The sequence below is a fragment of the Danio rerio genome, chromosome 25 (genome assembly GCF_052040795.2).
Source record: "Danio rerio strain M-AB ecotype USA chromosome 25, GRCz13ab, whole genome shotgun sequence".
Lineage (NCBI taxonomy): Eukaryota > Metazoa > Chordata > Actinopteri > Cypriniformes > Danionidae > Danio > Danio rerio.
The window spans coordinates 31,553,774-31,572,398 of NC_141045.1; the positions used below are offsets into that span (position 1 = coordinate 31,553,774).

At 36.0% G+C, this 18,625-nt stretch overlaps 2 protein-coding genes across 3 annotated transcripts in view; one reads left to right on the forward strand and one right to left on the reverse strand.

Moving 5' to 3' along the window:
• The window catches only part of parp6b (poly (ADP-ribose) polymerase family, member 6b), a 549,184-nt gene that overhangs the window by 80,976 nt on the left and 449,583 nt on the right, over positions 1–18,625 (reverse strand). The window lies entirely within an intron of this gene.
• Positions 1–18,625, forward strand: part of pkmb (pyruvate kinase M1/2b) — a 38,041-nt gene that overhangs the window by 15,272 nt on the left and 4,144 nt on the right. For both annotated transcript variants that reach the window (XM_087310673.1, NM_001003488.1), the window contains 6 exon segments: positions 5,064–5,195; positions 5,290–5,476; positions 7,716–7,986; positions 10,614–10,764; positions 10,845–10,997; positions 16,668–16,834. In XM_087310673.1, coding sequence (XP_087166799.1) covers positions 5,064–5,195; positions 5,290–5,476; positions 7,716–7,986; positions 10,614–10,764; positions 10,845–10,997; positions 16,668–16,834 — 1,061 coding nt within the window.

Genomic DNA, 18,625 nt, shown 5'->3' on the forward strand with positions numbered 1-18,625 from the left:
AGCAGCTTATTCTACCAGAGAAGAAAAGAAAACAAATCACGGCGTAGCTTATTCAGTGAACTGAGTATGCATTTGTAGTCATGAATCGAAACACAAAGGTGCAGTTCTAGTGGTAGTCTTGATTGATTCTAGCTTAAATTGGGAGCAAGTGAAGTGAGATGGTGAGCATATTTAATCCCTGAAGTCCAGTTTGTTGGTTTAGTGGGTAACAGGCACATTATGCTCTGCGACTGCTAACCAGAAACTGGAATGGCTACTACTTTTGTGTGCGTTACTGCTATGTTTACAAGAGCAAGCCTTATTAGTTTCTATTTTGAAAGTACAGTTTTCAGTTCATTAGAGGCTTTGTATAGATATATACACTAGATATCGCATAGGGACCCTGAGCATGTGTCAATAGCGCCGCCACATTGGTACAGTGCTCCCAGGACAAATGTCATTCAACAGCACTAGTCAAGACAAGTGTTATTACGTGAAGATGCGGGACTTTAGTGCTGTCTACAGGTGTAGTAACGAGCTAACAAAGAAAACAAAGCACAAAGGCAGAACATTTCATAGGTAATATTAAGTTTTTTTCTGTTTTTGTATGTTCTGAACTTTTGAGCTAATCAGGTAACGTTTTTAATGATAACAGTCACTTACTGCATTCACCATACGGCAAAGCAGCTTCAACTCGCACTAAACACTCGGCTTATGCTAGTTTTGTTGAATAAAATCAGCAAACAATGCAAAAGAAATATGACAGCGAGATACTGCGCTGCCAGAAACTTGTATTTTTGTCGGATAACGTTAGTGAAAGAGTCGTTCGGTGGGGATTCATTCACAAACGAATCGCTCCCTCCGTCAGTATGAGAAGTGAAAGCAGGAGAGGAGGTGTGTTTCAGGACACGGATTAGATTAAATTTAACAGGGAGGGTGAATAGTACATTTCTGTACACACAAACACAAGCTTTTTGTCAGGAATGCCTGTGCGGTCACTGATCCATCAATGTAGAAAAGTGATGTAAAATTATAAAAAAAAAATTTACATACTAACATTCAGGAAAACTCCCGATCATAGATATATGTGTATATGTGTATATCTCTGGCTTTGGATGGCCACAGTCCTCCACTGTACCCTGGTCCCGCATTCATTTCAAAGGAGCGCTACCCTGTAGCAAGATGGCGGCGCTATTGACGCATTCCGTCCAATAGACAACAATAGGCCAGGCGACATCTAATGTATATATCTATGGAGGCTTTGTAGGTTGTGAGTGATGTGTCTTGGCATTGCACGAGTCAATCATGCATATTATAAATGCGTCATTATTATTCCCTTTGTTCACAAGGAGCTTCTGTAGTCCACTGTTGAAATCACACAAATAAAGTTGTTGAAAGCTTTGTTGGTCATCAAAAACTACCCTCAAGTTCATGTTGTCTCTGTGATCTGAAAGGCAGGCAGAGATATGAGCTGAGACAGTGTTAAAATGAAAAGCAGCATTTCATCTGCATAGCAGTGGTGGGAGAAGCCATGCACCGTCATGCCCAGTAAACTTATGTAAAAAGAGAAAAGATGAGAAGCGAACACTGAACCCTGGGGCATGCCAGCGATTAGTCGAAACCTTGAGAGATCTGACCATGAGTTTGGATTGAAGCCATCAAAATACTGTTTCCTTGTTGTCATGTTAAGGACTGGAGAATAGAAAAGCACTGAGTACTAAACCCCGAGGCACCTCAGTGATTATTTGATGTGCCTCTTTTAGCTTCTCAATGAAACATTGAAAGATCTGCCTTTAAGATTGGATTAAAGCCAAAGTACTGTGTGATGGCCAAATCAGAGAGGGAGACCTGGAGGATTTGGTGTGTAACAGTGTATAAGGCAACAGAAAGGTCTGTTAGAAAGCTATTTCTCAGGGCAGCTAAGAAGTTTTAGGATTGATCAGCAGCTTCATATGCTATGCCTAAAGATCATTAGACACATGAAAAAAGGCACAGTTTTGGAGTTTTAAAGACATCATCTGACCAGCTGAATTTGATTTATTAAGAATATTGGGAGATGTTTATTGCAATCTTTAACAGTCCATCTGGAAATAAGGTAATCATGAATCTGGGAGTCATTTTTGAGTCATGAACGATAAAGACAAAGATTTTTTCAATTATGAACCAATAATCAGTGTCGAAGATATTGCATTACAAGTAATGTGAGTTAAATAATAGTATTACTTTGCTAAGTAACAATAAAGTGATGCATTACTTTAAAAAAAAAGTAATAATACTTGAGTTACTTTTTATAAATTTGTAACGCAAGTTACTTTTTAGATTAATTAATCAGCTTTTTAAAAAATAAATTGCTGAATTAAAATGAAAGTAGTCATATAATCACGCAGTCAATGAGAGAATGTGTTTATTATTTTGAATGCATCGAAGAAAAGGAGAAGGGGATTGTCTCAATGGACAGCGATTTTACTTAAAACTAAAATAGTACAAAATAATACAAACGTTTCAAATTCATTGCTTCAAACTTTCTACAATCTGTATATACAGCATGTATTGCTCTGGGGTCAGGAAGTTCTCAGATAACATTATCCTAAAATATTTTTAATGTGTTTTTAAAGGTAAATGAAGGTGTAAGTTATACAGTGTGTTGTTAATTGCAGAACTCCTCTATTAAAAACAAGTTCTGAAAGAGATCAAGCCTCAGTCAGGTCAGAAATAGTAAAGCAAAAGTAGCTCAAAATAAACGTAAACAAGTAGTTACTTTTTGGGGAGTAACTCAATATTGTAATGCATTACTTTCTTAAGTAACTTTTCCCAACGCTGTCAATAACCAAAGATAAATATCCAAATTGAAGACAACTTTGTCAGTCAATGACCTGGAGAAAGTTGTCCATTCTTATATATATTTTTTGCTTTAATTATTGTAGTGCTCTTTATTAATTATATTTGTAAATCGTGTGTTTATCACTGGCAGATGGTGCAGAATTTCGCTGCAAGGATGACAATAAGTAAAAAGAGTTGTCTTAGGTACACCTGAAGCAAATTCCAGTTCACTTCATTAGTACAACAAAGTTATGCCACGGCGACACTCGAGTTTTTGCATGCAAAATTCTGTCGTACGACAATGTGAAATGGAGCAGCGGTAACAAGATGATTAGACATTTAAAAAAGAGAGCGAATGGTTCATATTTTAAATATATGTACAGAGAGGTCATGTTTTGATCTTTGCAGATCAGAGTTTACCAAGCTTGAACTTTGCAACACAGCTAACTTCGAAACTTGTCGCAAGAGCTTGCATTCCGGTTACATTCGCTTGCTTATGAATGAAAGTCTATGGGGCGAATAAGTGCAGTTTGACCACGACTTTATACTAAATCAAATGTAAACCACTACTGGTAACATACTGTAAGTTGGTTTACTTACTCACTTTCCCCTAAAACTTTTGCCATCAGTGTCGAATTGTTAAAACAATTTAAAGTTTTTATTTAAAAGTCATATACATATGTATACTGTACATATCATGTGTGCTTCTGATTAAAACATGGTCACATATACCCGTATAACTCAGACTAATTGTGGAAAATAATAAAGGCTTTGAATTGAGACTTTTGGCTTGAGATCTTTGTATTATATATATATATATATATATATATATATATATATATATATATATATATATATATATATATATATATATATATATATATATATATATATGTATATATATGTATATATATATTTTTTTTTTATTATATTTTTACTCTTGTCAGAATTTACATTTATTCATTATTCTTTTTTTTTCTGTTTAACATTTTAATTTACCTGTCATCTATACTAAATTAAAGTTAATTCATTTAAAATATTTCACACTTAATTTTATTAGTATTTTTTATTTATTTATTTATTTTTTGTTTGTTTGTTCATTCGTTCGTCTGTCTGTCTGTCTGTCTTTCTATATATCTATATTTATAATAATAATAATAATAATAATAAATATTGTTTAAAGGTGCCTTTCTGGCAACTCACGGACAACGTACAATAAAAACAAGTGCCATAAAACAACAAGAAGAATAATATAAAAGTATACACAGCTAGTGCAGATACAATTAAGTATAAAAGCCAACTTTAATGTAAGTTTGGAGTCTTAAATCTATAGTCAAGAACGGTGTTTCTCAACCACATTCCTGAAGGACCACCAGCTTTGCACATATTCTATGGCTGTTTCTTAATATGCGTTCTTGACTTGAGCGATCTTGCTCATCAGCTGCCAAAGTTCAATACTCAAGACGGCAAGAAACGGGGGACGCATTAATCTTCCCGGATGTGTTCTTGAAATTGAGCACGCACCGATGCAGACTTAAGCACCGATCTCGCTCTAGAAGTCCCAGAATTCATTGCGACTGGAGGTGGGATGCGCAGCATTTTATTTAGATTTAATATTAAAGTTCAGAGATTTAACTTATTTACCTCAGGATTTTCCCTAAATGAAACGTTGAATATAAACATTACCATGAACATCTTAATAAAGGAATAAACACATTAAGAGTGTTTATTAGCTGAAAATCGTATTAAAATCTAACATTTATTTATATTGTGCAACGTCTATTTATAATGTTTTTATGAATAGCATATATTGTGAAAAGGGAAAAAACAATAAACCGTTGTACGAATTCTGTAATGTTTAAATAATTTTCCATCAAAAACATGTCAAGGTCACCATCAGGAAGAACGCAGCATCTCATTTCTCACAGGACGCGTTCTCTATTCTCGTGGTCTCCCGAGTTCGTTCTTCCGAGAACACCTGGCAAGACCGGTCTCCACAAGAACGCAAGTCCGTTCTCTGCGTTCTTAAAATTGAGAAACAGCCTCTGTCTTCTTAACCAAACACACCTGATTTAGATCATTAGCTCATTAGCAGAGCCTGAAATACCTGTTATGCGTGTAACAGACAAAGGAGACATCCAAAACATGCAGTGTTGGTGGCCCTCCAGGAAAGTGGTTGAGAAACACTGGTCTAGAGTCTTATCTATGTTTATCTATTTGCATTTATTTTTTATGTGCTTGTAATTGTATTTTGTTTTATGCAGTACCATGCTGAAACCATCAAGAGTGTCCGTGAAGCTATTGAGAGTTTTGGAGCTGGTACCATTGATTACCGACCTGTTGCCATTGCCCTGGATACCAAGGGCCCTGAGATCAGAACTGGGCTTATTAAGGGCGTACGTTTTTCAACTGGTTTTCTGATGTTTCTTTTACAGCATTTAAAAGTGTGATTTCAAATTAATTTGACTTCCGAATTCGGATTTCTTTCAGAGTGGCACTGAGGAGGTCAAGCTTGTCAAAGGTAACATAATCAAACTGACTTTGGATGACAAGTTCATGGACAACTGTGATGAAAATACCCTGTGGTTGGACTACAAGAACATCACAAAGGTGGTGCAGCAGGGCAGCCATATTTACGTGGACGATGGTCTGATTTCACTCAAGGTTAAGGAAATCGGTGAGTTATGAGTTAAAGATGACTTCAAGTTAAAGGGATAGTTCACACACACACACACACACACACACACAAAAACATTTACTCACTAAATCAAGTTCGAAGCCTTATTTTTCTATTGAATGCAAAATAAGATATTTGAAGAAACCAGTAGTCAGTAGGAAAAATAAAACCTTTAGTTATAAGTTAATGGTAACCAGTCTCTAACATTATCTTTCTTTGTGTTCACCAAAAGAAAGAAACTCAAACAGTTTTGTGACAAGTGAGGGGTAAATGACAACAGACGTTTAAAATGAACTATCGCTTTAAATGAACAATCTTATTCAAAGTTGTATCGCTGCTTTTTAAATTATGGTTTCCGTTTTGGGCAACAAATGACATTAAATGATAAGGTAGCACTAAATAATAATACGTATACATAGTGAAAACTATGCATACACCAACATCAAAATGACATCAAAAAACAAACACAAGTTCTTTGTGGATACATACTCCTGTCTACATTTTTGGAGAGCGTGAAGTATGTAGCCAGAAGTACGTATGGCTGTATTTCGTCTTTATAATGAACGATATGGGGCGCTATGATGCCGCAGACGGCTTATGTTTCTTTTAGCAGTACCAGCTGACCGCTTATATAGATGGCATTTCCTGTGTTACCAGCTTGCCCAGTAGCTCGCCTCATACACCGGACAGCTTTAGACACTGAGCGAAATTGATTACGATGATGGCGTTCAAGTCCGGCTAAGAAAGGCTCCAGAAACCAGGCAAAACAAAAGCAAAAAAAAAAAATGGATAAAAACCACAGGCTAAAAATGTGGTGAAATCATGCGACCGCGACTGCTTTTTTTTTTTTTTAGATTGCTTTTGAAAACACTATTGGTTGGGTTTAGGGATTGGGGTGGGTGGATCAGTGAGTCAGTCAGTCAGTTAACAGCAAGCTGGGCTGGTCTGCTGAAGTGTATATTGCCCCCTCTGGTGTATTTATGCGAGAAGAGATCATCAAAAATCATACACAGCGGCCTCTGGTGGTTTTTCGCTGTCCCTAGAAATGTAGACCTGGGTACATATCCATAATGAGCCTGGGTTGCAAAAAACACACCAAAAAACGGATTAAAACTGCAAATAGAATTGATGTCAAAACGTTGACGTCCATTTGACATCTGCACATCGATGACTGTTGAACACTAAAGTAATGACAGAAATGTATAATAATACATGAAAAGTTTTATTTACCTGTAAGCTTTGATTACAAATCACAAATTTACAGTTGATTGTGGGACAGTCCTGTAATCACTATTTGACATGTTTTATAAGGCCAATGTTAGATGTCAATTTGATGTCATTTCGACACCAAGGTAGTCATTTGACATCAAATCAATTGGCATTTTTTGCTTAATATCACAAGCATATCAGTGATTAAAAATTATTTTGATATCCAGATTTTCTCACTATTTTCTCTACAGTGCAGTAATATTCAAGATATTTCTATAATATTGCTGCAGAAACACTTGTTTAGAGTTTTGGGGTTATTTGTGGTTTGCTTAAAATAATTTGTTCATTCTAATAAGTTGACTTGTGGGCAAGAAGGTTAAGCAAGAAGGTCAATGGTTCAAGCCCGGCTTTGTCAGTTGGCATTTCTGTGTGGAGTTTGCATGGTCTCCCCGCGTTCGCGTTGGTTTTCTACAGGTGCTTTGGTTTGCCTCACAGTCCAAAGACATGCACTAGGTGAATTGGCTAAGCTAAGTTGGCTGTAGTGTGTATGTTTGAATGCAAGAGTGTATGGGTGTTTCCCAGTGTTTGGTTGCAGCTGGAAGGGCATCTGCTGCGTAAAACATATGCTGGATAAGTTAGCAGTTTATTCTGGTATGGCAACCCCAGATTCATAAAGGGACTAAGCCGAAAAGAAAATGAATGAATGAATAATAAGTTGGCTTTTAACACTCAATGGATAAACTTTGAGTATAATATCTCCTCATTGCACACAGTTGTTTATGTTGGTCATATCATTTTTGTAATTGAGTTACTCGCATAATTCAAGAAAAGTGTCACAAAGGGGCACAAGAAAAGAGTAGATAATATACAGTATATACATATATATATATATATATATATATATATATATATATATATATATATATATATATATATATATATATATATATATATATATATATATATAAAATTATTTCAAAATGCAAGGACTGACAAAAACCAATTGTCTTAATGTTTCCAATTGTTCCAGGATCTGACTTCCTGAACTGTGAGATTGAGAACGGAGGCATGTTGGGCAGCAAGAAAGGTGTGAACCTGCCTGGAGCCAATGTTGACCTGCCCGCAGTGTCTGAGAAGGACATCAAGGACCTTCAGTTTGGTGTGGAACAGGGCGTGGACATGGTTTTTGCCTCCTTTATCCGCAAAGCTGCTGATGTGCACGCTGTCAGGAAGGTGCTCGGAGAGAAAGGGAAGGATATCAGGATCATCAGTAAGCTGGAGAACCATGAGGGTGTGCGCAAGTGAGTGAAGAAATAAAAAAAGATTCTTGTATCAGTATTACAGTATTATACATACTATTGAATATTTATTTATAGTATTGATTAAATAGTATGCATAATTTTTACTTATAAATGTATAAAATGCTACATATGTGTGTATTTATAAGTATATACATGTTGCAGCATAGGCTCATTCTGAAAACGTAGCTCTATATACATTTCCAACCCAGGCTCATTCTGAAAACGTAGTCCAGCGGACGTTTCTGGAGACCTCGAAATATATCCCGGGAGGTACGTATTTGTGCAGTTTTTATTTTCGCGAATCTGCGAGAGGCCGCTGTGCGTGCTTTTTTGTATCTCGAACGTCTCTCGCGAGTGCCGTTCGCACCCGCGCTGTTCTCGCGTCAACCCACCAGAGGCCGCTGTCTGACTGACCGAATGATTGACCACGCGACCGGCCAATCAGCTGACCCACCCTCCTCCTTCCCTGAACCCAACCAGTTTTACCGATTGACCCGCCCGCCCGCTCACATCCCTAAACCCGAGCAGCAATTTAGAAAAGCCGTCTAGAAAAAGAAAAGCCCTCGTCTGTGTTTTTTTTTTTTTTTTGTTACCACATTTTCGGATTTCACCGCGTTCTCACCCTGTTATGAACTCATTCGCTTTATTTTTCTGGAACCGCTCTTACCTGGACTCGAACCCGGACGCCTACGTCAACTCCTCCTCTCTGCATCTAAAGTCCGCCGACGCACAGGATGAGCTGACCGGACAAACTGACTGCAGCGGGAAAGCCCTCCACACGGAGGTAAGCGGTCAGCCGGCAAGCGCGAAAGGGAACGGCGTCACACCGCCCTGTAGCATTCACTTAAAAAAATTAAATGCAGCCATACATACCTCCCGGGACGTATTTCGCGGTCTCCAGAAATGTCCGCTGGACTACGTTTTCAGAATGAGCCTGGGTTGTACACTTCTGGAGATCACGAATTATGTAGCCAGAGTAACGTATGGCTGCATTTAGTCTTTTAATTTATCAATACAGAGCGATATGATGTCGCTCCTTTTCGTGCTTACCAGCTGACCTCTTACTGCTGGAGACCAGATCCAGCTGACCGCTGGATTGCTTTTCAAAACTCGATTGGGTTGGGTTTAGGGAAGTTGGTGGGTTGGGAGATCAATTGGTTGGTCAGTCATTCAGTCAGTCAGTTGACAGCTGCCTCTGGTGGATTTACGTAAGAAGAGCAGGCGTGAACGGCACTCGTGAGAGAAATTTGAGATCTCAAAGAGTGTACACAACGGCCTCTGGCAGATCAACGAAACATAAACTGCTAAAAAAATGTAGCTCTTGGGACGTACTTTGCGAAATATAGGGAAATATGCAACATAGGCTCATTCTGAAAACGCAGCCCTATATACATTTCTGTAGATTGTTATTTAAGTAGCCATGAGTATGTGTGGTTGCATTTCGCCTTAAAATGAATGCTCCGGGGTGGTATGATCCCATTCCTTTTTGCGCTTACCAGCTGAACGCTTACCTCTATATGGATGACATTTCCGCAGTGACCAGTTTGTCTAGTTAGCTCGCCATATACGTTGGCAGACTAGAGATGCAGAGAGGAGATGACTGTGATGATGGGTTTTGAGTCTAGTGAACAACGGTTCCAGAAAGCAGGTAAGAAAAAAATAATTAAATAAATAAAATAAACAAGTAAATAACAGGGTTAGAATGTGGCAAAATCTGAAAACGTGAAAAGTCGAGGATTTTTCTTTTTCTGGATTTCTTTTTAAAACTGTCGGTTGGGTTTAGGGAAGTGGGTGGGCGGGTCAATCAGTGCTTTTGAAAATACGATTGGTTGGGTTTAGGGAAGGAGGAGGGTGGGTCAGTCAATCAGTCAGTCAGTTAGTCAACAGCGGTCTCTGGTGGATTTACACGAGAACAGCAGGCTCGAATGTCACTTGCGAGAGAAATTTGAGATCTGAAAAAGCATACACAGCAGCCTCTGGTGGATTTGTGAAAACAAAAACTGCAAAAACTTAGCTTATGGGATGTATTTGGTGCTCTTCAGAAATGTATGTAGCGGTACATTTTCAGAATGAGGCTGGGTTGGAAAATAATAAATAAAATAAAAAAAAGAGGGAAAAAAATAAGCATGAAAAATTCATAAGATAAAAAAATGTAATTTTGTAGTTTTTTTGCAGCCTCTCATTTGAATCTAAATCTAATATGTTTCTATTCCTAAAGGTTTTATGTGATATTTTAACAAAAAAAAAAAAAAACGTTTTGTTTTTTTTTTTCAAAAGGGGATGCACTCATTTATGCTGTATGCACTGCATATTAAATAAAATATAAATTATGAATATTAAGTGATAGTAAAGAAATAATACATATTTTATAGCTGAAATTTAATTTAACATGATGTACATTTGTAAATGTATTATATAAAATATAATTTCCTATAATTAATAAATAAATGCAAACTTAAGCCTTGACATGACATGTATAAATTAATATTTTATTTGAAATTATAATAATATTAGAAAATATTAGAAAAAATATTTATTAAACAAAGCCAGAATTGTCTGGATTCTAAAAAGTGGTTTTTAATGCCAGATTTGCAGACATTTTATATTTCTTTCTTTTATTTGTGCAGGTTTGATGAGATCCTTGAGGCCAGTGATGGTATCATGGTCGCCCGTGGAGATCTGGGTATTGAAATCCCTACTGAAAAGGTGTTCCTAGCTCAGAAGATGATGATTAGCCGTTGCAATAGGATTGGCAAACCAATCATCTGTGCCACACAGGTTAGGACAGATATGGTGCAGGAGCGAGTGAGCCGGCTCAGTTCAGCCAGCATGAATTCATTGTTTTTTTTGACTGGCAGATGCTGGAGAGCATGATAAAGAAGCCTCGTCCTACCCGTGCCGAGAGCAGTGATGTGGCCAATGCTGTGCTCGACGGTGCCGACTGCATCATGCTGAGCGGAGAGACGGCAAAAGGAGAATACCCAATAGAGTCTGTGCTCACACAGCACCTGGTATGATCAAGAGTGCTACCTTTTGGCATTTTGTGCTCTAAATGATGTGCAACTAATATTTTAATAATTCACTAAGGCCTGCTTTCACAGACAGGACTTTGAATAAGTTAAGATTAGGCCATTTAAATATAATAAATATAATCTTTTGTAAGCTGTTTGGACACAACTGTTTGTAGGTATAGTGTGTCCAAAGTCATATTGGAGAAATTTAAACACAATAAGTCTCTTTTTTTAATTTCCTGACGTTAACATAAGATCCAAATCCCTCCCATATTTAGGCCCACCGCAACCTGACGTAGGAGTGCCATCATTGCAGAAAGGCTTGAATTTACTCCACAACAAATACATCAAATAATCATTGGAAAAGTTCTTACTATAGTATTTCTCACAAACTTTATGTAAGATCTGCTTCCTTCATGTTTGTAATTGTGCTGTTTATCTGACAGAGATGGACACATGGGAACACTGGGCAGGGAGAATTAGCATTAAAGGCACAGACAACAAAAACAGCTACAGTGTTTGTAGAGCAGTAAATTTCAATTTTCTAAAAAGGTATAACAAATAATCTGATGGGTCTTTTAAGCTGAAACTTTACAGACAAAAAATATGTATCTTAAATCTTGAAAAAGGGATAAAATAGGTGCCCTTTAAGTAATTTGTGCCTTAAAATGTGCCTTAAAAATCATTACTGGTGTACTTGAGTTAAAACAAAGAGTCTAGCTATGTTGTCATCCAAGGATGCAAAATAGATTTATGTGCAAAACTGGAATACTGCATGAAACATTGATGATCAAGGTAACATTTCCATCTAATGAGTCAAAGAGAACAAAATCGTCACAGGAAAAAATTAATTTGCAAAATGTGCATTAAAAATAGGTGAATTGGAACATAGTTACTGTTATATTATAAGATAAATCAGCTGTGAAAGACATATGGGGCCCTATCATACACCCGGCGCAATGTGGCGCAAAGCGGGGCAATGGTCTTTTGCTACTTTAAGCTTGGTGCAAGGGTCATTTTGAGGTGTTGCGCCACACTGTTTAAATAGCAAATGCATTTGCGCTCAAATGTGCGCCCATAGGCGTTCTGGTCTAAAAAAGCAGACGTGTTTTGGCGCGTTGCTATATTGAGAAACTGTAAATAGTCTGTTCTTTAGACCAGAACAAAGTCGGTCTATTGTCTGGCGCAAAGTGCGCCTGGCTTACACACTACACACAAGATGTAGAGCAATACGCAAATATCTTTACATATGAAAAATATGTTATATCTTAAAGATATATATATAATAAGGATATATATAGGATATAAATATAAATGATTAAAATATTACAAAACATATTAATTTCTAGCCTACATGAATTTAAAAACCACTGCCTTCATACTTTCTTCATCTCGGGAGGTTTTTTCAGTTCATTTAATTTGCTTTTGTATAATGTTATTATTATTAGCAGTATCATTTATTATATCCATATTTATATTTATTTTATTAAAAACAAGCTTAGATTTGTCCACCTGTCAGGTTTTAGACCATATGGGGCATAGCAGGTGTATTTGGAAATAACTCACTATTTTGAGCACACTTTGTTATTATTTATCATTTATTCGTTTGGTGGAAATTAGAACTGAATTTAGAAATAGTTTTGAAACAAATCTTTGCGCTTAAAAAACAAAATTAATTATTTATAGGCTAATTGATGTCTGTGTGGTAAGGTTTCCCTATCCACGAGAGCAAAAGTGAACTTACTTTACGTCATGTTAATAGCAATGCGCTTATGGCACGACGCAGCTGGCTCTTAAAGGTAATGGGAGATGAGACTCTGATTGGTTTATTCTCAAAACACACCTATAACTCATTAAGAAAATAAACTCAACCCTTTTAGACCATGCGCCATGGCGCAAAGCGGATATTCTCGTCCTTAAGTTAGCAAAAATGCATTCTGACACGCCCTTAAAGCGTTTGCGCCCTGCGTTTTGCGTAGAGCCCTTTGTGTCTGAGATAAGGTTTAAGTCTTGTCTGTGAATCTGGGGAAATAAGTTTATCTTGCTAAGCATTGGATTCATGTACTAAACTGCTTTGCTGAAAATAAATGGTAACACTTTAGTGTACTGTGACTTAGGTACACGTTCCATGCACTTACTATAGTTATTACATGAATTATGCATAATTACATGTAACTAACCCTACATTAAACTCACATTCTAACCCAACAATACATTAAGTACATGTAATTAATCAATATTGCTCAGCAGTAGTAATACTGTAACTACGTCACCTTAAAATTACACTATAAATACTATGAAAATCCATTAAATTTTAACCATTAAATAAAGCACATTTGATTGGTTTCTTGTGTATTTTAGTTCATACTTCATTTGAATTTGTTTGTTTTAACAAGCCACCAAAAGCAGGTAAAACACTCAAACCTCACAACCATTCAAAGCATTAAAACATCTGTGATGATTTCTGTTTTGTTTTTTTTCATATCTAATCTAACATTAAAGACTAAAGACTAAGCTAAATCTATGTCTGTACTGACTATGATAGCAATACACTTTTTCTGTGTGAAAAAATACACTTTAGCATACTTTTAAAAACAGTACTTAAGCAAACAGCCAATTTAAGTTAATAATTGGTTTAAGTGCTTTTCAGACTAAGTGCATTAAGACTATTAATCTGTGTACATCATTTTATAACTTCTTGCTTCAAGTGTACTGCCAAATGTACTGAGAAGCATTTATGATCAACTTGTATTTTGTAAATTTTAAATAATGTATGTACATACATGTAAAATAGATTACACATGTACAATTATAATCAGGTTCATTTGATTAAAACACAATTAAAAAGGTTAAAAATACAGTACCTATTGGTATAAATAAAGTGAACCTGAACCAAATGGTTATGTCAGTATTGAAGTATGTTCAAAGGAAATTATGATGACTTAAAATGTTCTAAGTAAATATTTTAATTTGTCAGTATGCAGTATTTAAGTAAGTGTGCAGTATATAGTAGTAGTAGAGTATAGTGTATAGTAATATTCTGCAGCAAGTGTGCGAAGTATACATAAGTATGTTGGAGATAGTGATACATTTTTTTTAAATATAAGCACTTGGTAGAAAAAAAAATGATTTGAAGTACACCATGCCATTCAATCAATATAGGTTTTGCAGGTTTTGTGCTTTGACTTGTTTGTTTCTGTGCCATTTGTAATTAAGATGTTCGCTTGGATTGCGGTGGCGATTTCTCGCATGCTTTTGAGGACCTGCATCATGTTTAACAGTTCCAGCTTCATCACTCATGATCAGCAAAGGTTTTTATCATTGTCAAACTTAATTTAATTTAAATGAGTATTTTGGTGGTAACCTGATGCCAATGATTGTATCAACTTGTAATATTAATATACAGTATATACTATAGTATGACAATACTGAAGTTGCAAAATGGTTTGCTTAAGGAACACTCCACTTAGGCTTATTTTACAATAATGTTTTACCATTCAGTCAATTTTAGGCTCTGGCAGGATCACTTTTAGTTTAGTTTAGCATAAATCACTGCATTGGATTAGACCAAGGGTGGGCAAACTCTGTCCTGCAGGGCCGGTGTCCTGCAAAGTTTAGCTCCAACACTATTCAAACACATCTGAACATGATAATCAGTGTCTTAAAGATCACTAGAAATCTATAGGCAGGTGTGTTTGATTAGAGTTGGAGCTAAACTGTGCAGGACAGAGTTTGCCTACCCATGAATTGGACTTTTAGCATATTACACAACACCTGAAAATAGTCCCCAGCTCGGTAAGTAGGTAACAGCGTTGTGTGATATCATTTGGCCTGCTGTAGCCATGTTCCTTGATTATTATGCTGGAATGAGAGTATAGTTCCTACCCAGCAGGCACACACCATCATAAGACATCAAGTCAAGTGATCAAAATTCGATGTCTAGCCAGCGTCTAAGTGCAATGTTATTCTGACATCCAATAATGATTTAAAATGGTATTGATGTTTGGTTGATTTTAGGTTGGGTTGTGACCAAAATCCAACGTTGAGTCCACATCTTAAACCAACGTCATATTGACATCAAATATTGTCTGATAGATGTCTTAGTAGTAACGTCCAGACAACGTCAAGCTGTAACATCATTAGACATTGATATTTTGCTTGATTTTAGGTTGGACATTGGATTTTCACGTCGGCCAGACGGTAGGTTCTGACGTCAACAAGATTTTCATTTCCAAACAAAATGAAATGTCCCCACAACGTTGGGGTACAACGTTAATCTGAGGTCATGTTGACATACTGTACCTGCTGGGTAAACATATCGAGCTAAAAATAGTTTTTTTTTTCTTTTCATCAGTTTTAAAGTCCACATAAACCGAATACTTTTTTCATATTGTGAAGCTGTTCTTAGAGAAAATAACTATTAAATAAGAAAACAGTGGGCGTGGCTTTTTTATTTCTACTGGAAGCTGATTGGATGTAGTAAAGTTGGCATTTCGTTCCGAAAGATCGGGAAATGGGTTTTATAGTTATCACAACCTAACTGACCCCTACTCCTCAACATTTCTGGTTGTTGTCAAAACTAACAATTGGAGGGGTTGTTTGGTTAATCGGAGAGTTTAACTGAAATAAAAACAGTTGCATTTTCAGATTTTAGTTTTAGATTATAAGGGGAAATACTTTTTTTCTTAATGACATGAATTGTTTACCACAAAACTGTCAATATGAGCTAACAAAATCATACGGTTAGTTTTGATTTCATTTGTACTTTAAGGACAGTTCGTATTTCTGCATCAAGTGCGAGCCAATGGTCTGGTGGTGCCTTTACACAGTTGCCTACCATTCGCTGTAGCCTGGTGCTGCACCTCTCAAAAATGTAACTAAACATTGCGGATACGCAAAGCACGAGGCTGAGATTGGTTGGCTTGGTAGCAGTAACGAGTGTGGGCAGCACCAAGAAACGTGGGAGAGGAGCAAGGCCGGTGGCTAAAGTGTTTAACAAGTGTTTAGTTCTGTGGAGGAGCTCCAGATAGATACTTTTGTTTAGTGTTTCATTTGTAGTTAAAGTTGTTGCACATTCACAGTTGCTGCCAATTTCTTCCTTTAATAAGTGTGAGTTTGAGATGCTTCTACAGTAAGTTAGCATGTCAAACTAAGTTTCTGAAGGGCCATAGCTCTGCTTAGTTTAATTCCTAGTCTAATTAAACACACCTAATCAAACTAATTTCAATGTTTTAGTTGTGCTTTAGACTTGTTTGATACCGATAGGTGTGTTTAAACAGGGCTGGAACTAAACTCTGCAGGGCTGCGGCTATCCAGGAATTGAGTTTAACACCCTGGTCTAATCTGTTTCAGTGATTTGAAAAATATTTGAGCCAATAAAAGCCTATGCTGTGCCAAACTGTCCAACAGTGTTCAGCATGCAGGTTTCGCTCTCCCTCCAGCCATAGTGCAGTGAAGTGGCTTTCACACTGGACATGGAAAGCACTGCTCTATGAACCCATTCATTTCAATGGCTTGCGCTGTGTAAGGGTGGTTAGTTGCTGCAGAGCTCACCTTTGACTAGCTAGCACACAGTGGTAAAAGTTAAAAGTCACTCCCAAATACAGCATCTTTAACAGGACAATATGTTTTTTTTATCCTCGTGTGTGTACTTTTTACATGTTGCATCAGATCGCCCGTGAAGCCGAAGCCGCCATGTTCCACAGGCAGTTGTTCGAAGAGCTTCGTCGTACCTCCCATCTGACCCGTGATCCCACTGAGTCTGTGGCCGTTGGCGCAGTGGAAGCCTCCTTCAAGTGCTGTGCCAGCGCCATTATTTGCCTCACCAAGACTGGCAGGTCAGAGACACTATGAATAACCCGAAAGGCTTACAGTGGCATTTACACACATGCTAATATTAGGTGCAGTGACCTTAACCAAGTGTCGAGTGCATGAACTGAAGATCATAAAACATATGAATACATCGTCAAGTCATTTTTTTTATTTCTATAGTGCTTTATACGTTGCTAATTATGTCAAAACAGATGTAAAGAAAAAAGGTGCAATAACTGAAAATCAGATATTACTCAATTGGTAAATAAAAATCATAGTAAGACACCTGTGCTATTATTTAAAGAGACAGTTTACCCAAAAAATGACCCTAAGGTCTTTTTAAACATGGTTTGTTTTCTGCTGAGCTTAAATAGAATGTTGGAAAACTAATCATTGACATCCATAGTAGGAAAAGAAGATAATATGGAAGTCAACTGGTTTACCACACTCTTCAAAATATCTTATTTTATGTTCATCAGAGGAACAAAACTTGGATGAGAACAGTAAATGACACAATTTTTATTTTTGGGTGAACTATCCCATTTAGAGATATTTTCATTCATCCAAACTTTATTTTATCAGATGTATACAGAAGTTAGCTGCATTTACTAGTTTATATTGTATGTTTTGCCTTGTGGCTGATTGAGATGCATCTTGCTGCACTGAGTGAAACGGTCTGACCTTTGCAGGCCTGAACCTTGACATTTCATAGGCTAATTTAAACTCCATATTCACTTGTGCCACATAGAGGCAAAAGTGCACACTCTCTGGGGCTCATGTACAGGACTTGATGGGCAGCAATCTAAAATTCCTGATTTGTTTAGTTGTATTATTATTACTTTGTAATGTATGATTATTGGCAATGTTGGTTTTTAGTTGCTAATAGTAATTTCAGCATAAATCAGCATTTTTAAAGTTGGGTAAAGTTCTTAAACTTTTAAAAGTGGGATTATGTACAGTCAACTAATTATTATTGCATCTTAAATTAATAACTTTTTGTTACCTTTTTTTAAAGTTCTTAATGTATTTTGTTCAGTATTATTTTAATCATGCCATGTAATTTTTAAATAATTATTTTAAATTGAAAATATGTGAATCATGCTATTATTTTATACATATTTTACATTGAATCTTACATTAATTTAACATAAACTATAGAATCTTATGACTTTAATATTATATAATAATAATATTAATTATTATTATTATACATGAATAAATTAATTTTAATGTAGTAATCACAATGTTTAATTATTGTGGTTATAGAAATCTAAACAACAAAAAGCAAGTTATATGGTAATAAATAAATTCATTAATATTAACAATAATATTATTTTGAATATTTTAATAATAATATAATTTTTACTACTATTTAATCATTTTTAATTATATAAATAAACAAAGGAAACTATATTCTAGCTAATTTCTAATACTGTACACATTACAGGGTGACCGCAGGGTCTTAAAATGTCTTAAATAAAAAAAAAATGTAGGCTTAAAAAGTTTTAGATTGACTGAAAAATGATTTTGTAGGTCTTAAATTCCTAAAATTTATTAACCCTATCAACTAATACGATTTAATTACCTTTCTCTACAACCTTACAATAACATTTGTTTAAAAGTTCTCCATGTATTTATGAATAACTGGATGTTGTACGTAAAGTTATTTTTTTATAGGTTTTAAAACTTGTCTTTTTTTAAAGAAAAGTTTTGCTAATAAAAATGTATGTATATAATTGAAGTTTGCTTGTTTCGACTCATTATTTAAAATATGTGGCTAAGAAATAACATTTTTATTTTACTAGGGCAAATAAAAT